Source organism: Vanessa tameamea, chromosome 15 (genome assembly GCF_037043105.1).
Source record: "Vanessa tameamea isolate UH-Manoa-2023 chromosome 15, ilVanTame1 primary haplotype, whole genome shotgun sequence".
Classification (NCBI taxonomy): domain Eukaryota; kingdom Metazoa; phylum Arthropoda; class Insecta; order Lepidoptera; family Nymphalidae; genus Vanessa; species Vanessa tameamea.
This window is the reverse complement of record NC_087323.1, coordinates 4939766-4965516: the sequence shown is the minus strand read 5'-3', so window position 1 is coordinate 4965516 and position 25751 is coordinate 4939766. Positions and strand designations below refer to the sequence as shown.

General features: G+C 29.7%; 1 protein-coding gene across 5 annotated transcripts in view; it reads right to left on the bottom strand.

Moving 5' to 3' along the window:
• The window catches only part of LOC113399046 (fasciclin-2), a 102219-nt gene extending 79188 nt beyond the window's left edge, over positions 1–23031 (bottom strand). Inside the window, exon 1 of one of the 5 annotated variants that reach the window (XM_026638056.2) lies at positions 22539–23031. In XM_026638056.2, coding sequence (XP_026493841.2) covers positions 22539–22605 — 67 coding nt within the window. In that variant the 5' untranslated portion in view covers positions 22606–23031. The remainder of the gene's footprint in view (positions 1–22538) is intronic. The other 4 variants (XM_026638057.2, XM_064217037.1, XM_026638058.2 and 1 more) reach the window with 4 other exon arrangements.
• Positions 23032–25751: the final 2720 nt, after the last annotated feature.

The window sequence follows — 25751 nt, the reverse complement described above, 5'->3', positions numbered from 1 at the left end:
ATGCACACTAAAATTATATTTTACGATTATGAAATCGTCAATAGTAACTTTTATCCTTATATGCACATAAAATAACATCGATATAAATTATAGATAAACCGAAGGCATGTTTAACAAACAGTCTGTGGATATACAAATGAAACAATGATAAAAAAAATTAAATCGAAACTGTATTGATTGTGAAAACTGATAATTAATTTTATAATATTTATAGTTATTCATAATTTAATGTCGTATGTTTTTAGTATGGGTATTAGGGTATGTACTTCTTAATGTACTTCACGTGGCGGAACGATAATAGTCCAAGGATTCGAACCCGCGACTTTTTATAAGATATAGGCGGCTCTATGGGTATTGTGCGATTGACGCCTTCTTGAATTCTATGTTAACATCTCATGTTGCGTACAAGATATGTATTGTTTGTGTAAGCATTATTTAAAATTAGATGAATAATTTATTTTTAATTAATCGTACGTGAAAATTCCAATCAGTAATAATGTTACTAGCGGATAAAGAGTCGTGCATTCACATTGCCATTAATATTTATTTTATTTTATTTATAGATTTTCGAAGCATAATCGGCATATTTACAAATTATTAAGAAAAAGTAGGAAATCAATTAATGTACGGTGTGGCACACCACTACAGGCGTTTAACTAAATAACAACAAAAATGTCAAAGAACAAAAAATAATAATAAATTTCTTCAAATTAAAAAGAAATAGAAATATAACAAAAAAAAAAAAACTCTTGACACTAATTGAGCAGAGTCTAATTTTTTCTTAAAACTATGGCTGTTATGACTGTATATATCAATGTCATGAGAGGCGATATCATTGTAACTACTCATATATCGGATCATAGGAATAGCGAAGGACAAGAATAGGACACTTTACACAATATAAATACATCAATATTAATTGTAGCAATGAAAAACGTCTCCTGTTGCTAGACAACCTTGATAGTGCATCAATCTCTAGGTAATTGTGACGCCAGAAACAATTGTCGTCAATTTTTGTATGGGATTCAAATTGGCATTGGAATCATTAAATTCAATTGTTTCGATATTGTTTATTACTTGGTAACAGAATAGATATATTATAAAATGAACGAAATACTAAAACGTCTATTTGTGTCATGTAATTAACAAGTACGCAATAGTCCGTAAATCTGGGCAATGCCATCTTCTCCCTTTAAAGGAGAGCCGAGAGCAAACAAGTTTGGCTATACACATGTGTGAGTGACATGGGTTTCCGAATGATATTTTTCTTCAGAGCTGAGCACGATGTGAATTAAAGTTAAGCATATGAATAATCTGCGGTGCAAGGTCGGTTTTGAATCCTTGACCTTAGATTAAAACCCACGTGTTTCTCTACTGAAGTCATTTTCGTTCCGAGCTCAGTGAGAAGATTAATATAATTTGTCTTTCCTTAAATACTACGCATCTTATCTAAGCAATTTATTGAATTATTAAAGTACATAACAAAAACATGGTATTAAGACAAAAATTTGTAACGTCCAACAATTTTTCCAAAAAAAAAACAACTACTAGTATCGAGTTGCAGACGTACAAAAAATTCAAAGCACTTGACCGGCTGCTTGGCTCCATGTAGCCAGGGGCATCTTGGGCCATAAAAAACGGCACTTTGGAGTGAAGCCAACCAGCTACCACTTATTCAACCTCATTGAAAAGATACATTTTTAGCTGAAAGAAGAACACTTGAAACCATTTCACGAAAAATTTCCAAACCCAAAAAATAAGCAAAGATAAGCCGTCTAAGTTAATAATCACTCGTGAATATTTTCAATTTAATAATTCAATTATGTTTGGGAAGAATTTCCGTTAAAATAAAGCGAAGTCCAAAATAGGTACTCTTGCCTTAAAATAAAGCTGCATACTCATCAGAAATTCAGCGATTCAAGAAACAAGTTCCAAGAAGTAGTAAGCAGCAACTTGTAAAACAAAAAGTAAATAACAATAAAATTAAGATAAGGTTACTCGATAAAACTTACATTGAACTACAAGCGACTACTTTGAGACTACGGTTTTTATAATAAAATTTGTACGAACATTCAATTCTATTATGTTATTACAAACGGGATAGACTAGGTGTATAACACTATAAATTATAAATTCTAAGTGTTACTGCTGACATCTGAAAAGGTCTAAATTTTTCAAGTACTACTTATGGCTTTTCTTTCATCTCGGACATACTGGTCAAAGAATATAATGTCATTAGAAAACATACATAACAACAACAAAAAAAAACTAAAGATTCGTGTATCAATTATTTCACGATAAAGCAAATTAAGTGGATTATCTATATATTATATACGGGCGGGCACTTCTCTTTGAATAATCCTATTATTTAATTATACTGATTAGGTACCTACTTAAATATTGCTTGTTTCGTATATTACAACACATTATTTGTGGCTTACAACTAATCGCTGGTACTTTAACGATCTCAGTTTCAATTGAAAGAAATATTTAAAAATCATAAATTATTTCTTTTAGTAGCGACTCGAGAACTTCAAGTCCTCTTGTAACGAAACGAAGAACAAAGAATGTAAATGACACTCATCCGAACTTCGACATTTTCCCGTTGAATATATCACAAGTGTGGTTCAGAAACAGGCATTATACGTCTTCATAAAATATTTCAAACGCGTATTATTTATATGTAAGATTTTTGTTATACGATTCTATTACTTTCTTTTAAGATTAAAACAACTGCAAAGGCTTCAAAAGCGATTGGATTTTAGCTAAGGCTTCATAGAGATTTTTTAATTTCAAGCACAGCGAATAGCCTCGTCTGGATTTTCCGGTCCGCGAGATACAAGTTCTAAAAATAGATTAATGCCTGCGAAATAAAGAGCTCCACATTTCATACCGCACTTGAACAATGTCGTTTTATTGTTTTACCTCTGTGAGAACGACTCGTATCTCGTTTTTCACACATCCACGCGAATGAATACTGTGTCCGAATTTCTGTTATTTAGCTAATTAAGCATGTAAGTGTACACAAGTGTGATACAATCAAGCCTTTCATTAACTGATCTCGACTTCTCGGCTGGAAGTTGTGTTGCATCTCGTTATCTCGTGTTACAAGCGGTCAAGTTCTCTCGATGTAATCTGATATCAAACATAATTTACCATTTTATTACTTGAAGTAAAACGGACGTATCGTAATTCGTCCGTATTAAACTCTATACTCTATTCAAATGGGAATAGAAAGAACCAAAACAAACCGTACTTTTAAATATCACGAGTGTTTTGTTGAGAAGTCCGCTTTATGATTTACAACAAACAGTTCTTGATTAATATATCTTCATTTTTAATACAACAATATTTCACTTAACTACATAAATCCACTTTAATTTGACTTCCAAAGTAACGAAAACATTTTTGCCGACATTCAAAACGCCATTTTTCGATGAACGAACAATTAAAATGGAGGCCTCACTGAGAATGTTCGCTAAACGAATGGAGAATGAATTTATACAGATAAAAAATATATTATTTTAGTTTTAACATACAGTTTACATTTTTTTTTTAAATATAATTATTTAATTGGTTATAATATGGATTATAATAAAATATATAATATAGAAAGTTACATATTGTTCGATAAAAATGTTATTATTTTGTATAGTAAGGTATAGACAAAAAATTTAAAAGAATTAATTCATTTTATAGAAATAAAAAATCTTAAAATATAGATCAGTTTTATGCAAAGCAAAACTAATTTATAGTTTTGAAAATAATACAAAAGTAAGATATTATTCGGAATTATCAAAAGTTGCATACAATGTTTCTTTTTATTAATGATGGAATAAAAATCTATTCATATAAATGAAATTGTGAGTGTGTTTCTATGATTTATTACTGAAAATAACTACCTCTTTACAAGTTAATAAGGCTATTTGCGAAATACCACAATCCTAATCAAAACTAACGAGATAATTTTTATTTAAGCCTAAAAATGCTGGTATCTAAAAATTTGAATATGTACCTTTCTTGCAATTTATATAAAATTCCATTACCCATTCACTCAATAATTTTCTCCTCACTAGTGTAACTAAAATGTCATGTCAATTCAAGGTCAAAGATTGTTTATTTATCTTTTCTCCTATTCTCATTGGAATAGAGTATACGTCAATACACATTATTCTAACAATGTGATTTAATATATATTATACAATTAAATATTCTTCATGAACCTAACTATACCTCATTGATGATTTGGATAAATAAAAGATATATGAGATTAATATTGAAAAAAATTTAACTGATATGATTTTACTTCTTATAAAAAATATAACGTAAATTATAATTACTACACTTTACTTGTTTATAATTCATCTCGTGCCTGTCGGTCAGGAACCCTGCTTGCGTCGAATGAAAATGTAACATGTGTACCATTCATAGAAGCAGCTTAATAGAATAAAGTCATAATCACCTTCCTAACCTTTGCTTAACAGTGAGATACTTACGTGCTGTTTTAAATTAATTTTTACTTTATATATTTCATGTGACGTATCTATTAAAATAAATGATCCCGATGATGAATCGATTACATATTTCAAATAAGTTGGAATATACATAACATATGGTTTAAATAGAAGCAATAGTGCCATTTGTATTCTTTCAATAGCAACATTGATTACTTACTTCCCCATATTCAAGTCAACACATACGATTTTGCGCTTTTGTTTATCGAGTTAAAACAATGAATGCACAGCCGATTCCTCCATGAATATGAATTCCAACGCTCATCGGAGACGTCGATTTCATTGAATATGGATTCGTCAAAATGAAATCACCGTTACAGATAAAAACAAAAGACACAAAATTTGATGCACATAATTCATGGCGTTCAGAACACAATGGTCACACGACATATAAAACGTGTTCGAAGGACCTCCTTCGGAATTTCCCTCGCCAGCTAAAGCTTGTGGGGATCAAACAATAGCTCATTTCTTGAGTCTACTATATAATGATCTTGAATGCTTCCTACATTTTTGTTATTTTGGCAATTTACTTAAGATTAAGATATAAAATTATATTTCACAACAAACAAAAGTAGCACAAAAGTATTTTAGACATAAAACAAAATTATATACGGGTATTTTAACCAGAGTCGACATTCGAAGTCACATTTTATTTGAAACATTGTGACAGCAATTGGGTAGACCGGCCGCAAGCCGCATTCCCGTCGGATCTAGTTGCGGGTATAAAAATAAATGAAATAAATTTCTCAAAACGAGCGTGAAGGGGTCCTATACAAAAAATTGACACGCGTCGCAAAACATGCTACAGGTAGACAAAAAATATTGTGATCTAATTTACTAGGCATAAAAACTTCATTCAACTTAGTTTTTTCTAAATTCATCAATGACCTGAAACTCCTTACTGCATAGTAAATCTGTGTTAAGCAGTCAGAAATTTTACACAATTTATTTTTGTTATGAGATGACAAGAAAAAAGGAAATTAAGTGTTATAAACTTTTTGCAATAGGCACTAATTCAATACTATGATTTTAAAGAAACCGACTGCTTAATCTGATAATAAGGTTTTAAGGCAGTAGATCTCGAAATGATGTATAGGGAAGTATGTACAGTCGTTAAAACTGCGCCTGAACTCTTACCGGACTTTCCGAATTATAAACTTTTGCTTACACATATAATTTAGCTCTATCATATTATATCCTGCGTAGTCGCCTTGCCGTGCCATGCTGTTAGGCATAGTTAGATACGTATTTTCACCAGCATATTACCACTAAAAAAATATTTTAATGATATGCGTCATAACAGTACAGTTATCGCAAGGTAAGGTAGTATATTAGGTAGTGTATCCAGTGAATGAATAAAAAAAATTTAGCCTTAAGCAATTAAATTATAAGAACACAAAAGACAACACAGATTTTCGCCATCTCCATCAGCAAGAATCAAATACATATTTGAGCGAAGCTGAAGAATGCGGCCGAGCTGAATGTGTAAATTGTATCAATTAAGAAAATGTACCCCTCTAATATATGAACGACGATTTAACAAAGGAACTGCTGCTGATTGTAACGTTCTTTATGTATCTTTGTGTTTCTTTTTCTACATTATTTTGCATATAAGTTCACTACAAAGCGCAGATGACATCGTACGACCCACATACTAGCAATTTTATTGTATGTTTGTAACTGTATCCGTATAAAATGTTAGAAGATGTTTAAATTTTGTATCAAGAAAAGTTAACGTGAAAATAAATACAGATTCCATTTCGTAATTTATTTTAATATCTTCCTTGAAACTACTTTACGCTTAGCAATTGTATTGACCTCGGCTAATCAGTTATTAACCTATAATAGCTTATCTACTACCAGCAATGAGTCGAGAGTAATATCTTATTTAACTTTTGGGATATTATTCGACCCGTTGAAAATATCGATATGACTAAAATCGACAAATTAATCTGAATGAATATACGATTTCAATACATTTTCAATTTTTTGATTAAAAAAAAAATATGTTCGAATTTAAAGGTATGTTTACATTTGTTTTATATTTGTCTAAGCTCACCTTTCTTTATTAATAAAATCAAAATATTATCTATTAAATATTTTTTATAGGTATAATAAAAAATAGAGTAACAGCCAGGTAATTTAGCTACTCATTCCATCTTTTTGTTCCAATGCCTAAACCAATGTTTCTAAACCATCGAGTACGATTGAATAAGAATCGCTTAAAATGTAGGAGCTCGTAAGAAAAAAAATGACGATTAGTTATAGATGATATATATGTATATATCAAATATATATATGGGTGAATATACAAAAATATAATAAATATATATATTATCATTATCAAAGAGAAAAACTTAAGATAAGAGTAGAAAGCAAAATATTCGAAACATTTTTAATAAGTTAATTTTATTTTTTAATAAGCCTAAGAAACCATCTGTCGTTCACTGTACTATCTAAACTCCCAACTTAATCAATTCTCACTTCCTTAGTCCGAAGTTCGAGTCCCTAATTGTTGTCCCCTTTATTTATTCAAAGTAACATGATATGTCATCCACACCAATGTTTCCCGGGCGGATGTCATACTCGTTACTGTCAATATATGTTGCCCAAAGTAGGGACTTATTAACAGCTGAGTCACAGTTGATATTTGGTAAACGAGGCATTTCAAGGGAATGTCGAAATCGAAAATGTACGAGTGTATCACGTATGCGTTTGTTCAGTTTAAAAGAAAATTCAATAAAACATTTCTAGCATACTTCGTGTTTTTAATCACACTGGGAATAATTTACGTTTTAAAACTACCGGCAAAATTAATAAAATACGAGAATATGCATATTTTAGAGCCTTTTAAGTAAATTGAAGTGAATATTTTTCATGTACATAATACAATACTTTCACAGCGCTCTTATATAACATTTCACTAATGATGATGTGATAATTTAATACTTTACAAGTAACATAAGTTGATTTAGAAAATGTACATTAAAAAATAAAGTGATACAGTTTTTTAGTAGTTCAATTGGAGCTCAGTTTGTACATAGACTATTTGCAATTAAAGTAGTGATGTATTTTAAATATCTTGATACCTATATAGGTATCAAGATATTTAAAAACATCATACATGCTTATATAAGCATAAATTTAAAAACAAAAAAAAATCGAACAAACGAATTTATAAATATTTTCTTCATTACGCCACTTAAGGATGTTCATCATTTCCGGCTCTCGTTGAACAGTCGTAAACAAGTCGCGTGATGACACATTAACACCTTAATGTTTAACTTGAAAACAGATAAAAATTTATATCCTTATATTTACTTTTATTACAATTTTTGTAACATTTAATTAATTGTTATGATAAATTATACTTAGTTTCAAATTAATTAGTATTAATAACTTAGTGAAATTCAGTGATACATAGACCTCCGATTAAGGTCTAGTGTTCAATCTACTGGACTATCTCAGTTTACAAGAGATCAACTCAGGATTATTTTCCAAAGTAACTAAAAGGGTGAAATTCGAGACAATTCAAAGTTATAATGGAATAAAAATATTAGAAATCAATACTTTTATATTTACTCTAAACGCAAAAAACTTTACTTTTCAATTCCATAAATCATATCAATCATTCAAATCGCACTGCAAATAGCAAAACAAAGGCGAAGGGTGGTGGTTAATGGGCCAGTTTGTTCAGAGAACTTGAACTGAACACATTAATTTTAATAACAGTCAAAGTCAAGTGAGTTCCATTAATATTTATGGAAGTTTGACAATCTCTCTATTTGCCCTTGCATTACCGATAACAATCTACGTCATTAACCCTATCGGCATTCCGTCAGAGCAAGTGCAGTTGCAAGTTTAGTTATCAAAGAAAATCAGACTCTATATCAAGCGGGGAGAGTTCAATTTTAATTATAGATCCGGTAATAGGAGCACCTAAAGTATAATAAACATATTGAAAGCACTGAAAGATGCAGAAATCTTGAAAGGTCATTAAACTCGCATTCGGGTTAAGCTTGGGTCGAGTGGTTATCAGTTGGCAAATAGCCAATGCGGCTTTATGCGATGACGTCACAGAAATCATATCGCTAGGGAGTTATTACTTTGAAGAGATCGGAAGTAGGTGCTCACGATTCTAGGTGGTGAAATGAATAACGTATTGATAGTTTATTTGCATTACTATTATGACTCAAGATAGGCATCACCTTTGCTGCTTTGCGGCACTGCTAATGACTAATATTGTAAATGAAAGTGAGTTTGTATGTTACGGTTTCACATTTTCACTACTAACTCAAACATTGTGAAATTTTGTATCAAGGTCAAAGAGTACATTTCACCTAACTACACCCGCACCCCATCAAACGCGAGCGAAGCCGCAGTTAGTAACTAGTATGTACCTACTATAAAAATCCATGCATGCTTGCAAAAAGAAAATATATATAAGTAGTAAGACTAACAGCTCGTAAAAGCATATTTTTGAAACGGTTTTTGTTTATATAATCGTTGAGGAGATTAATATCATTACAGAGTTATTAAAGAAAATTATAAAAAAATTAACAAACCATCATATACAAATATATTTTTGTTTTGGTGAATGGACCTTAACAAAGTTATTATTTATTTATATCTAGAGACAACATAAAGGATATACTTATACACATCTGATCTAAAGAAACGAAAGAAATAATAATAAAGGTTGTCAAATTCAAAAGTATTTTTGTGTAGAAATTGAAAAGATTTGATTGAACAATTTCACATCATTTTTTAAATTCAGCATTTTTTATCTTATAATTCGGTCCGTTATATGTAAATTCAAATAATAATGCATTGTATAACTACGTATATAAATGGATATTTTTCTTATTCGTTTGTGATACAGCCTTAGATCCAAACAATTATCACCAGAAATAAGAGCGAATTAGCGTTTCTTGAGTCACACAATGTCTTTGTTTATCATTTTCGTATTACGATTCTTTATCGCGTTCATAATTTCATATCTTATTTGACAGCAAGATCATTGTAATTGAGCATGGATCAAAGTTCATAACGTTAGTATTTAAATGTCTTAATCGTTCAATAAAAGACGTATACATCATTTTTTTTAATGTTTTTGAAAAATATATGTATGACACATATGTATATCCAAATTGCTGAGACTAAATGTTATCCAGTGTGTGAATCCGAACGTTTTTATTTTTAGTGTTTTTTGTAAGGCTTAGAAATTACAATGCTACAAAGTTATCCTTTTAGGGCCCCCCTTTATTTACATCTAATATTCAAATATTTCAACCTTTAACCGTTATATGAACCAACCAATAGGCACAAAGCACATATGTAAATGCAGCGATCAAGAATAGAGAATATTTCTTTTTTATCATTTTTTGTGGATCAAATGCCTATCATACGGTACACACACGAATAAAAAAGTGCAATAAAAATGTAATACTATTTTTCGAGGATTTGTTACCACATTCGACATACCACTGAAACTTTATTGGCATGTAACATGTGTCAATAAAATAAACTAGAATTTACATGCACATGTAGGTATATAATAAAATTGGTTATTTTGATCGAAACATAATATACTACTTACACTTTGTAAAAACTGTTTACGCTTTTAAAAAAAAACTAAGAAGGTTATAATCGACACAATAGTTGTTTCAACTTTTTTTTCAATTTCGTACAACGCTACGTTTCTATCTCGTATTTATCCGTCTAAATATTATTTTCTTCTTGGGTGTGTTTGAAGAAATATCTTCAAGGTATCAGCATACCTTTTATTCTTAGTTCTCTTTCAAATCTTTTTATCTGGTACGTCTAAAAAGGCCACAGATGTCTTTTTTTTTATTTCAAAGACAATATTTTTTCCTTTAACGTAAAATGGTCCAAAATCCAAAGGTCGTAATTATAAGTAGAACATAAAATACACATAAAAATTGTCCTAACAAATGGGCTTAATACAAAATACTGTTTAAATTATGATCGTTCATCACGCGAGTGAAGTGGCTTTCTAAGAAGCCTTCAGTTCGCTAGCAGCGTCGAGATTAATGTCATTTATCTACATAAAACGTGGTATTATTTTTAATATTTTCATTCAAAATGTGGCGTTACCTACTTTTAAGAAAACGAAAAAAGAATATTTGAATATGTAATGGTTTTTCTTTACGATTATTAGGAACACTGAGTTATGTAAAGCAATATTGCTCTTAGTGATTAAAATTTAAAGATATCTTATTAATATTATAATTGCAAAAGTGTATGTACATATATATATATTTTAATATAATACAATATATGATATCTTTCGATTATTTCGTGCACATTTAAACTAATATATGATATAATTATTACGTAAACTAAGCAACCCCCAAATGTCAGCTGGATAAAGATCACTCCTCTTTGGAGCTTATTCTGGCAAGGGTTCCAGTATGATGCTCCAGATTTATTATAATTTTATACGACACATGCTGATTTCTTCACAATTTTTGTCTCAACTGCCGAGGAACAACAAATTAAGAACGAGACTCATTAGTTCTTCACTGGTTTTGAAGCCACATCCTTCGGGTAAGATCCATGTGTTCTATCCACGGAATTATATCACCGCTTACAATTTATTTAATTTATTGTGTGAGAATCGGCTAAGCGAGCGTTCAATAAAAACAAAACCAATGAAGTTAGTGTAATCGATATATCTATGTTTATTGGACTAGATTATAGTATTTTAATTTAATACAATTTATGCAAACTTTAAACAAGTGTGCTCTTTAATAAACACACATGTATAACGTAATAATGTTAAACGTAAATAATTTGTTTAGTAATCCAGTCTCAAAGACAGTCAATCATTCGTGTTCTTACCTTAAACGCTTGTTCGCTCTATTTATAAAGTACAAGCACACTGCACTCCGAACGCTTTGGTTAATGTTTAAACTCAATTAAACGAACCTTCAGTAAATTTTGTGGCCAGCTCAGTTTATCAAACCACTTATGTACTGAAATAGCTGCGGTTGAGACGCTAATGAATCAATATTATGATCCAATAATTATTTACATTTGAAGAATGTTCATTATTTATAATAAAATTTAATTACCTATATGTTTTCGTATAACCATAAATATTAAAAAAAATATTGTATTAATTATATGCTATTCGTTTTTGATTTTGTATTCGGATGCCTCGCTATAATGTTTCGTGCGCTCTTTTATAATAAGACCTATATAACCTATTTAGTAATGTATAACCTTTTTAGTAATGTACCTTATCTAATAATGATTTGTAATTAAAGTATTACAATTTATAAATTTGTCAATTTATAGTTCAAATTATCTGCATTTATTTAATTATAGAAATGAATTCGTTGAAAGAAATCCATTATTAATTATTCGTTAATCCATCCATTATTATCCATATTATAATCCATAATTAATTACAGTAAGTATTATACCAAAGGCATACCGATTATTATTAATGATTTTACATTTAGTATTTTTAATTTACATAAATATATCGATAAATCATACTCGCGTGCTTCATCGTAAAACCGCCGATAGATCGCAATTGAAGATAACGAACATTGAAAACAGAACGTAACATGTATCTGAAATACTGCACTACTTTATTGCCATAATAAATTCCACGCCATTCGCATTTTCATTTTATATCCTCACCACGTGACTATCTACCGCAATGTTTCCGACCTATTCTGAAATTTTATGATTTAAAGCCAACTGTATTCAAAGAGCATTGAAAGCGTAAATTAAAAAAAATACTCTCGGTGATATTCAAGAACTTTTGTACTTGTATTTATCATGTCAATATATCGCTAGGTTCCTATCAAAAGCGAAGCTAGTTCGAATAAATATCATTATATCTCCTAGATTATAAATATTTATTAGTTAACACTAACTGTATTTAAAATTTTAAATAACTCATACTAATGTTATAAAAATGCATTGTAAACTATAGTATTCTGCTAACGGTAAAATAAAATACGTATGTCGAATTTACATTCAAAAAAGTTAAATTATTATAATCTGTTTATTTAATATTGAAATATTTCAGTGCAAATTTAATTTCGAGTCTGAGATTTGAAGAACGATAATATTGAAATTACATGTCGAGGCATACTTATTAAAATAATATAGATTTAGGATTTTGTAATTAATTGAAGCTAGAACCAAATTGATTATATAGCTAAACGCAAACCCTTGTCTTTCTTGTATATATGTTTATAAACCAATTGCCATCCCAACGCTTGAACAGTATCGGAGCTGCAGCGCCATTTTGAGACAAGATACAACAAAGTGAATCGTAAAATGATTCTCCATTAAAATTACATATATTTTCCAATTTTCATAACAATACCTGAATCGGTATCGAAGACTATTAATCTCATATTTAATATATGAATATGAAGAAAGAAATCGATTTTTATAATAAATTCACATAAATGATTATAACATTCGCATAACGAAAGCAAATAATATCCACAGCAAATAAACGTTTAACTCAATACGCAACGGTTTCCAAGCTAATAACAATCCCGAGCAGAACTGACGCTTGAACAATGACCTGGACAGCAAAAATCTAGATTGTAAGCAGCATGAAATCATTAGCTGAGTACAATTACTGCGGACAATGGTGAGAAAGTGCTTCGAGAATGAAATTCACGGCTTCGTGGGAAAATTAATGCAAATCCCATTTTCTCTAACTTTTTGTTGATTGTCCATGCTTTTATTGCTCCGCTATTACGCCTTTTAACGATATCTATTAAAATATTTCATAATATTATATTTCACATACTTTCTTTTAAAATTCTAAAACTATATGTATTTCTAAAAAAAAAACAACTATTTTTTAGATTAATAAAATATTTTTCTATTGGATTAATTAAATTATATGTAAATTATTCCATTATTCTTTTAATCTAAGAATTATACAAACTTTATTGTAATCAGATTTATTACAGAAATAACGGTCATGAAATATATTTATTTATTTTCATTCTACCAGTTATAAATAACTGTCTAAATTTATTTTAGTTGCAGTTTACTGATCTACGGGTGAATAAGAAGTATAGAAAGATTCTTATATTTTCTAAGATAAAAAATTATATTTATTTTTACTAAATCAAATAATAATAATAATGTCATCCCAGCCAAAGATAGAAAAAAAGTATAATGTTGCTGGGATTTATACAAGAAAAAAATGCTACGGATATTTACTATACTAAATATCATAATCCTTAGGTAGGATTTCTGTAATTCAACGAGCATCTACCGACAATAGAAAGCAATTATTAATACTTTGTTGACAATTCTGTATTTCAACTTAATAGAGAATTTATTTCAATCAGTTAGTTACAATACTATTTTCACAAACAATAAAACTATTTATACAAAAATATCGACCGTAGATAAGTTCCAAACGATACAAATTATTCATGACAACAAAAACCTTCTTAAAGATACGTTTCGTAACAGATTATCAATAATTCAGAGACGCGTGTCAAAAATACATACATACATGTCGGTAAACATGAGCCTGTATTCATGGCTTTGAAAGGCCACGCACAAAGTCAAGAAAAAAAAACGGTTTTGCCGTGTAATAGGATATTAATAGACTGTCACAAAACGGGGCCTTACATATGCTCATACCAAGTACAGAAGTGTACCAGATTATCTTTTTTTACATATATTTTTTCTAAGCGAGGATGTCAAGTTTAGTTGCACGGTTAATACTTGAAGTGCACGATGTCTATGGATATTCTGTATTTCGTGAAGTTTTTATCAACATTTTTACTCTGCGTAGATAAGATTTGCTTGGGTAAGAGATAATTAATTGTACATCACTACTGTTAATATAAAAGGTCGCAAGTGATTATTTTAAGGTAAATTGTAAGGGAGTTTGTTCTTCTGAATTTAGTTACATATTTGCAATAAAAGATCAATTCCTACGTACTATATTTATGCTTAAAACGCAAATAGTAAGTTTTTTTATGTTTTATTGTAAATAATATTTTTTTAGATACGACATTTTACAAAAACATTACTTTTATTAAAAATTAAAGAATCAAAAGAATGAAGAATTTCGTTTGCAAACTGTTATCAATTATTTATTAATAGGTTGGCTATATCTGGAGAGTAAACCTGTTTAAAATGTAAAAAATCCGCAACAGAAGTGCAATGAAGATAGAACGATTTATTTTTTCCCTTAATATGTGTATGTTACTCGATATCTTCGACGAGTATGAATTCGATGTTTTTTTTTTTTAGATTTGATTAAATTCCTAACCAACCATAAATGTGGAAAACTAAATTAATTAAGGAATTACTAATATTCCTATTTACCCCTCCTTTTAAGCTTATCACTTGTGTTAGGAGTGGGGACGACAATAGCCCAAAAGGCAGGATCGATCCTGCGACTTTTTAACATCGTTAGGCGGCCCGTAAAGCATTGCGCTATTGGCGCTTAAAAATAAATAATAATATAGTGATATAAAACGTAATAAACAGTTCAATGACAAATTCTCACGAGTTTGATGATCGTATATTATAATTCCGAATATTTATCTTCCATTATCCTCTACATTTAAGTAAAGATAATTTAAAGAAAAAAAAACTTACAACTGGTTACTTAACCTGTTGCATTAATCCGTATCGTGTATGCAGAGTTAAAACATATGTATATTATAATCGAGATCCGAACACCCCGTCAAGGTCCACGGACGCCCGGTCGTCAATCCGGTCCTAGCCGACACACTCTGTTTCCTATAATACCCGTTGCTTGAATGTGGCCGTTTGTGAAACTCGGACATGTGAGGTAAAAGAAACAAAATAGAACAACAAAACGAAATAATACAGAGTGTATTTTTTGTTTTAAAATTGACGTAAAAAAAATAGGCAAAGAAAAAAGTTTTCAGCCTTTAAAAAAAAAATCGCACCACTTTTTGTAAACTGTTTGTTTTCGACTGGTTGGTATTGATGAGTTTATGAATGAATAAAAAAATTGGGAATAAGAATAGAAATATATCAACAATTTTTCGTGTCGAACTACTACAACTAGTAACGTTTAAAACAAATATCTATACTTACATATAAACATAACGTTTACAAATTTTTTTTAAAAAGAGTTACCGCTAAACAACCTCAGGGAAATGAACTCTACGTAGTAATAGTGGCTTGGACTTGGATATTTAAAGCATTGTAATTGCATAAAACAAGTTAAAACGTTATATATAAATAACTATATATATTAACGTATTGCTGGCATGAAATATTTTTAAATATATTAATATATTTATTTACCAAAAAAAATATTATGAAAATAGAAATATAGAAAATATAAAATGACTTATAAGAATGTTATAGTTTATAATCATTTTATAATAGGCTACAATGCATATTAACTATAATTATAATTCAAAATAAGATATTTTATTTTCATTTTCAAAAGTAAGATATGATAGCTTTCTTTTAAATAAATAATAAAATACAGTTTATAATATATAATAATAATATCGTTTATTTTTATTACATATAATCAACAGAAACTAAGTTATTTATATAAGTACCAGTTGTCTCTTGGACTACAATTTTCTAGAAATGAAAAGTAATCATGAATAGTTCGGAAAAGCCGCGATAGTCCATTGGTTTGAACGCGTGAAATCATTAGGGTTGTACCCGCAGAAGCACCAATCAGTTACCAGGTACAAAACTTGTGTGTATATATATATTTCGAACTCAAAACATCTTAAAGAAACCAGGTGATAAGTGAACACTGACTTAGACATTGGCTGTTAGAAATAAAAAATATTCCTTACATCGCTAATGTGCCACCAAACTTCGGAGCTAAAATGTTAAATCATCTGTGCCTGTAGTTACACCAATCTGTATTAGAACAGTGGATCTTTAGGCCATAGGTTTCATTTCTTTAAATTAATTTAAATGTCAATTCGCGATATATTCCTATTATACGAATCATATTGAAATCGATTCGAATTTCAAATCCTAAAAGTCATAAAAATTTATAAGGTTCACGTTCAATTTTTGATTGATTGCAAGGCTATTGATCTATTGGCGTGCCACTTTCGTCATTTGACTTTGAACAATTTATGCATAGATTGCCAATTTACTGTACATTTTATGGTCTAGTCTATAGTATAAATAAATATACAATATCAACATGTAAATATTTTTATGTGAAATTTTTAAAGTAGCTTTTTATTGTGTTACATATATATGTATATACGTACATCTTTCCTTCTATTAGTGTCTAAATTATATTAATTCGTAGTGGTGACTTAGTAATTTTTTATTTTACTTTTTAGAAAATAAACTCAATATATTTTATCTGTATTTTTTTATTAAACTCAATGAATATCAGTGTCGTTAAGTTACATTAAAATTAAACAATATATCAAAGAATAATAATCAGTCAAAGCACAATTCGGAACATATAATTCCTACATCACATCTATGAGATTCAACGTGTCAGGTTTATAGTTTAGATAATAATTCCGCTTAAATTGAAAACATGTGTGTCTCATTGTGTTTAATTTACATTTGCAACAGTTCAATGAACTCTGGTAACCATTAAATACCACACTGACTTTTTGACTACATGGAGATTTCTGAACTTATTAAAATGTATGTGTAACTTATAACTTGATCATTTGTATCATTTGTTTTCGTTTATTATAACAAATCCTTTAAAAGGCCAACTATTTCGGTAATAGAAATATATCTACAAATGTTAGTTTATCGGTTACGCCAACAAATATTTGGTAACGAAAGTTCAAATTAAAAAAACGATTCCGACCTGTCCGTTACACTCCGCTACCTGTTCCGAAGGGAAACTGTCTCGAGTTAAAAAAAACTTAAACTATAACACCTTTAAGTTTAGAAATATATGTTACTTAATATTATGAAATCATAAATTGTAATATATATTAAACGTTATAACTTACACGAAGAAAACGATTTTTATAAAATGACAATCTTTATAATTATTTTATGATTTGATAATATATATTTTAAAGGGTTATTAATAATAATAATTTATAATAACTTTAATATTCAATAATGTAATTAGAACAATTTCGGTGTTCGACGGCTGTCGTCCTCATCTATAAAGATAATGTTATTTCGTCCAAAGAAATTAGCAATTAGCAAATTCTTTGGACGAAATAAGATTTTAAATTAATAAAATTTGAACGATATAATTATAATAATTAATTTCTATGATGAAAATCTACTTAAACACAAAAATGTTTATGTGAACTATAAAGGATGTTATAAAAAAGTTAAAACTTTTTCCAGACGCTGAATCTTTGATATGCCACCGGTTAATTATGGTCTAAAAAAGGCTCGCCTTGCAGTGAAACGGCGGGAAAATTCGCGACGCTCCTCCCGTCAAACCGGTCAGAAGAGCGACAGTGGCGCCACCGGTTATAAGGAATGCGAGATGTAAAAGCAACATACATTTATAATAAGGAAACGGAAACTTGGATCGAATAGCATTGATAGATACATCGGATGTAGGATACTAGAGACACCGAGAGATACGCATTAATAAGTGGGACAGTCATGAAAGTAAGATTAATTATTTATTTCAATTACGATAATAGATTTTATAGTATTATATATTCCCTTGGTGATTTAATTAGCTGTTAGTTTTTGTCACAAAAAAAATTTTTTGTGCCACATGTGTCATCGTTTTAAGTGTCTTTCGTCAAGCCTGAACTATATGTACTTTTATGTATTTAGCTTGTTCACGGTTTAAATATGTTTCGGTGTTTCTTTAATAAATTCTCAAGGATAAAACTTAACAAAATGTAGTCGGGTGTTTTAAATGACATTTGAATAGCGTTTAGTTTAAGACAAGTCTTTCTCTTGTACATTCTTTGAGGCCAAACCTTTTATGAATTCAACTGATTGAGCAAAAAAAATAGTAAACGTTGGGCTACCATTTCGCTGGATTATCTAAATCTCTTGAACCGATATAATTTATATTACAGGTAATATTGTAATCAATACAGATATCTCATACATACAAAGTTGGTTGAATTATACACGCTGTTTGGGGACTACCTGCTCTAAGAGATAGCATATCTTATCAGTGATGATACAGACAGTTACGTTTTGTGTTAGTAATGCTATATTACAAAAAAACATTGCAGCCGTGAATGAAAACATCCATTTCGCGAACAACCTTTCTTTTCCAATTCATATCTGATTAAACAATACGCGAAATGTACGTGAATACTTTGTTCTAATAAATAACACCTCGTAAGTGTCCCGTAGCCATAAGAACTCCTTTCCCTTTAAGGTGAATGCTTATTCCAACGCCCAAAAGGGGCTTGGTGAATATCAAGTAGCAGAATTTAATTTGACAAATGTTGATGTGAACTGTCATGTGAACTGCACTTATAAGTATGAGATGAATTATGAGCACATAAAAACTAAGTGATATTTGTGCAAATTCGAACAGGAGTTTTGCGTTTCTATCCACAATGCTAGTGTCGCTTTTACAACTTTATCGTACTAACGAAAGTGTAACTTATGCTTTAAATTGTACCTATTTAATGAATTCAAATTGGATAAACGAAAAACATTCATTGGACTCTAAATTTATTTAAAAAAAAAAAAACTTTTATAAAATATTCCTGAAGTGAATCATTGTGATAACAAATGTGAACATTGGAGAGCTCATCTTATAAGAGGTTTACTCTCACACGAAGCATATTTTATCATATTTTCGACCGGTAAACTCATAATGTCACGTAATATAAAACTGCCTTTACGTGCTAACATGACCCGTGTATGTAGTTTACATGTGATTCATCGTTTTGACCCACATCACGCCTTTCATAGTGTTTAGATAAAATGCTGAGATTACCATGACCTGAACTTTAAGACGTGACGGAGAAATATTTCTCATGTGTCTTTCGACGCATGTTAGCTTATTATAACTGTATGTTTTCAATTATAAAGTAATTTATTCACACTTTTTACAAGATAGAGTAATTACTCTTGTATTCATTTGAATGAAGATCTTAAAACTACTAACGTATGATCTAAATTAAATTTAAAAGAATGGGACATAATTAAACGATCTGAATTATGCGTGAATATTTTCTTGACGATATAAATTAATTGAACTTTTAATTGTATTACAAAGTTCGTTAGTTGAATGACATCTAATATGTAATAAAAAGTATCTTCAATTACACACCTAAACTATCACATTAGTTAAACTAATCTTATAATAAATACCAGATGACGCAAAAAAGTTAGAGAGATTCGTTGAAATCGATTCGCAGTGCAGATATATGTTATGATTACGAATTAAACAGAGCTATGAAACGCATGGAAATGGTCTTCGTTATTATATCTGATCGAAGGTGTTGAGAAGAGTAATAATAACATTATAACTGCTTTCGCTCTTGCATAATCACTTGCATTTGATCCCAGACAGCTATTTGTGTTCAGGAAGCTGCGCTAACCATTATAGTAGGTAGAGTTACCCGGCTATTTCATTGAGCTCCCAACATTGAATTATCGACTTCGCAGTAATACTATGGCTTCGTGAAACTTAACAAATAAACGTATATAAATTAAAACTACACTTTGTACTCAATAAATATAAATAAACTAAATAATTATATGATTGAAAATTTAAATTGAAATTTTTGAATGTTTAATTCATTTCAATTTTGATAGTCAACAGAGTGCGATTCAAAGGAGATTGAAAACGTTATTTAATCTTAGTCTATTTCTCTCTATAAATATCAATTTCAAAATTCAAAAGAATAAACCAAAGTCTAAATAACTCCCATTTGTCATTTTTGCTGCGAGAACTAGCATTACTGGCCGATTGGCTATATAATCAAAGTTAAAAAGATCTCCAAAATATAGTAATATAAAAAGGAACCGTTTGAATTTGATACGTTTAAAATATAGCATATGAAGGTTTGTCTCAGTGAAAGGACAAATTATATCTTTAACTTTTACGATCGTTAGCGGTTATAATAGTTAAGATATAATCTTAACTGTTTGAGAAAGTTCTGGATATCATTTAGGGTGGAATAATCTTCTAACTTCTGATGTTGAAGTAATGAGAGGTGACGATGACCGCGTAAAGAGACATAAAGACATCTACACACACTCTTATGGCAATCTCGCAGTTAACACGCTTAAATGACGGGTATAATGACTCGGCAGATGTGTTAAATTTGTGTAAATTGTTGGGAATGTATGTAGATTAATAGACGCCGTTATCAACTGAGTAACATGAGTCAGTTTCAAATATGATGTTTAGATTTCTACACGTTTAAAACGTCGCATTTCAGTATTCATTTGCTTTAAAGTTGACCACAAGTCTCCTCTTATGCTAAAAGAAAGATTCTTATTAAGTATTCTTCATGCGCAACCTAATCGACTAAGATTGTTACTCATTTGAAATTTTCTTTAAAAAAATGAATTTATATTTTTAAAATAAATTTTGAAATCGTCTGATTTTGTTTCTGTGGTGTTTAATCGTATTATAAATATATAAATGCATTATACAGTCTTATAATCTTAAGCTTAGATACTTAACCTTAAAATTTGGAAGAGGAATTTTTTAGGTCAGCGATATATTTTATTTATGGTCTTAAGCTTAGATACTTAACCTTAAAATTTGGAAGAGACATTTTTGTAATGTAAAGCACCGCACTATGAAAATATTTAAAAAATTTATTTGAAAGTACCTCGTATAGTCAACTCATTTAAAATGTCGTTCTTTTAAAAACTTCGATGCTTGTCACGATGAAACACATATTGTCATGTATTTCTTCTTCCATGGATAATCTAAGGCTTCAAGTGATGCTTATTTTGAATATTACTTCATTATTTAGTTCCGTTGCGTCACAGATGAAATATTCTTTGAATTGTTGTCATTCATTCGTTTTGCACGAATAAGCCATCGACCCGATTAGACACACTTTGTATTTTTACGGTTATTGATTCATTGGTTTTAATATAAATGACTGAAATACTAGGTCAAAAGAGATACTGTGAATTTATACGTCAGTATTGTAGTAATTTACACTACCAAATTCTACATCACTTCAAAAATTTAAAGTCGAAAACTTACAAAGATTATAATTATATTTGATATTCAAGACCCTACAACTAAAACCAAAATGTAAATTTAAACAACAAATTTCAGTGATATGTATTAGTTAAATTATTTAAAAGATTAATTAAATATGTATTTTCTCTACATTGAATGATTAAAGTAAGCAAAGTTATTAGTATATAGTTGTATTGCATTGACACGAATTTACATTTGATCGATCCACCGGCGTTTCAGTGAGAAAGTAACGCATGAACGCACCCAGAATTAATGTGGCAGAATTCTCAGTTGTTCCAGGAAGGTAGGTTTCCGCCATTTTACTTTTTTAACGTTCGGTAGATAACGGACAACGGTTTTTGCAACCGCACCTGCCAACTTTCTCGTGGAAAATAAACAATTTCTTCAATCGAAACTTATAATAACTTTATTACTCTTTACTATAATAATAGTTAATATTAAATTGATTTTTTTTGTATATATTTTTTATCTCTATTAAAATTTATTATTTGTTAGAAAAAAGATATTAATGAAATTGTTTCAAAAAAATCTTAGGTATGTTTTTTTATATATATTTTACAAATAGGATACAGGTTAAATTTTTTATCCATAATGTTATAATACTTTTCGAATAATCATAGGTTTCTATTCAAAATTAATTAGTTCACAGCTCTATACACAGAAATACTATTTACTATAAACATAACCTCGAAATACTCCTTTCGTATGATTCATAATCATACCTGCGTATTGCCAACTTAAAAAAATATAACTATCGTGGAGATAAAAAAAAGAAAATTATCGTGTAAACTAAGTTTTATATTTTGTATTGTCTAATTAAGAAAACCTAATAAGAAACCTGTTAAATAAGGATGTTATTCAATACTTTTAAACTAACTTACCTGTTATAGTAGCCAACAAAACCGCCAAAGCCGCCACACCTGTCGCTCTTGCCCGGTGGGACCTCATCTTGTCTCTTTTTAACACGCGACTTGATTGCGTTCTTATAAACAAGAATAAAACAACATAAAATTTAAACTCTGCGTCTTCAACGGTATTTGTCTTTTATTTCAAAACAATAAACAACTTCACTTGCGTTATTTAACACCAACGCGAACCGTATCGTGATATAGAGATAAAGAGATTCACAAAATACACTTATAAATGTTTTTTTTAACTTTTCGAAATAGGTCTGATAAATTGTCTTTTTAATGTTACGCTTGAGTTCATCGTGATATTTTCCTGTGATGCGATTTCAGAAATAATTAGGAATGTAAAACTTGTTTCGTCAAATGAATTCAGTTGCAACGAAGTGCAAGCGTGCGTCCGTTCCCTGCGAGTGCGGAGGACATACTATCGCGGGCTCGCGACGTGGGCGACATAGAGTCGTGTCGACGGATCGTAGAACTAGCCGGCGTCAGTCGTTGGTCGTTGGCTCGATAGCAATGCGTGACGCTAGGATCAAAACTAGTCCTTCGTCGTTTGTTATTTATCGTCCGAAGATTGAGGAATCTCATGCGTGAGGAATTTCAATGTGATTTGATGGTTGTTTTTTAGGTCAGCGTAATATTTTATTTATGGCCTTTTTTACATTTCGAATAGAAAAATATACTACTTTAGCTAAATCCTAAGCATCCTCCATGTCATTGAATTCTTAATTTACCAGAATCACATCTGTATGATATACAGTTGTGAAACCAGAGTATATGTTACAAAGATAGCCACACGTGTAGAAACTATTAATTATATATCTTAAATAAATAAATAATTCCATAGCAAAGCTTGAAATATTTTGAAATTTTATACCTTGGTTAGTCATTGCAAAACCTTCATTAAATATATATATAAATTCGTAATCTTTATTCAACATAGAAGCATAATTCTTTATTGATTGACAAAAATCTGCAATCAGTTAGACTACATAAATGAACACTACAGACCTAAGAAGTATATGACTCAGGATGAGGCGCATAAAGTTCAATATTGGTAGTAATTGTCGTTACCAATTTTGGATTATGCTATTACTAGTTCTTCGTGAATATCACATTTGTTAAAAAATCACCGAGTGGCGCCAATTCGTTTTCACTGGAATGCTCATATTCTCCATCTTTCTTATTCCCTCCAACTCCTGTGTGAGTATTTAAAAACTATCTCCTCTTACGGTTTAGCTTCTCGTTCTGAAAAGATTTACTCTTAGTAATTCCACTTCATTCGTTCAAGCTATTCGTTAGTGGATTTTCTTTCTCAAAAAGTAAGATGTGCACAAGAACTTGTTTCGTTTGAGAAATTTATAAAACAAGTCCATCTTAGCCCTAGTTGCACCTATACTGTTTAAATAAACTTATATATGTATATAATTAAACTTTAACTGTTTTACTTGCTTTTTATGCATTTTGTTTTTATTTTTAATGTAAGTTGTCATTGGTTTGTATTAATTTTAACTGGAAACTAGATTGATTTATGTTTTTCTTATATTTGGTTTTTACTATTAAGTATAATTATAAATTCCCAAATTAATAATTAAATAAAAAAAAAACAATGTTGCCATTATTTTTTTAATTAGTTGTAATTTCATTAAAGTGCCTTTATATATCACCCCTACTGTTTATTTTCGGTTGCCTGGAAGCCAAAGCGGTCATAGCGACTCCTACGCTTTCTACAACTTCCTTATAAGTATTACATGTTGAAATGTTATTGGTGTACAAAAAAAAGTATTCGTTTTATATTTATTGGATATTTTAGTACACGCGTTACTCTCACGTAAAATAATCTGTATTGCTATTTCGCTTGTTAATACAACATTACGTGATCCCTATGAATTGTTTTTTTTTTACGTCAGTTAAATGAAGTAAAAATGGTACTTCTGTTCCATTTGTGACGTAATCCACTTCCATTATTAATTTTATTTATTTCCGTTCAGACAAGAAAAAATTCCTTTCACATTTATAATATTAACAAGAAACGTTAAAAATGAGGAAATATATAATACATAATTAAATAAAGTTGATATAAATTTCGTTTTATTATGACTAATCCTCTCAAACGAGACGGCCTCTGAGTCATCGGTCCATTTCCTAATTGTACCATAACTCGTAAATTATAGACAACGGACGCTCTATAAATTCCGTCCATTTAATTATTATAATCAATGCCCTAATAATTAATACAGTTGTTATTATAATGACGATAATCAATGGATTGACAATAGCACTACGCGAATCGATTATAGTTTTTTTTTGCGTGACACATTATGAATATTTCAAAATGGAGGAAGTTTTCAATTCGGTTCGTTTTTATACGTGATGCATATCCGATTGAGAAGCTAAACCTTTCTAGAATTAGTTAAAATTAATAAAAAACACAAATATGTTACGACTGTGTAGTCACAACATATTTGTTTTTTTAAGTTAGTTTAATTTATTAATATTTTTTTTAGCACACGTTTGAAACATATACTCCGTATTATTAAAATACGTTTAAATTGTCTATTTCATTAAATTATATCTTATTCGACTGCAAAAGGATTTATTTTTCACGTATATGCATGGAAATACGCGAAAAATATGTTTCATTTTTTATTAAATATTAAGTTGTATATGAAACATGCTTTGTTATCAATTTGCTCAAAAGTAAGTACTATGTTGCAAATTGTTATCCTGCCTGTTTAACGAAACCGACTTATTAACATTTTACATCGTAATATAACAACAAAAAACTTTGTTGCTTGGCTGCAGTCTGCACTCTTGTTTAAGAAATATTTTTTCTTTGTTTGCGTGGAATCTTCTCGTATCAATAATATTGATGGTTCAGCGAGACATTTCATTTATAATTTTTGTGTTACTCACAAACCGATACAGTCAAAGCTAATAAGTGAGTAAGTCATTAAAATACAATAGAAAATTTTGTCCTTCTACTTTAATATAATTATAGTGTAATGCAATTTGCACCTACAACATTGATTATAATTAATAGTTAGTAATTAATATTTTTGCAAATAGAATAAAGAATAAACACTCATTATTTTTTCTGTACCTTAAAATATCATATCTGAAATTTATGAATCTGAGTATTTATTTGCTCTCCATAATTCCAAACGAGTATAGCCAAATAAAATA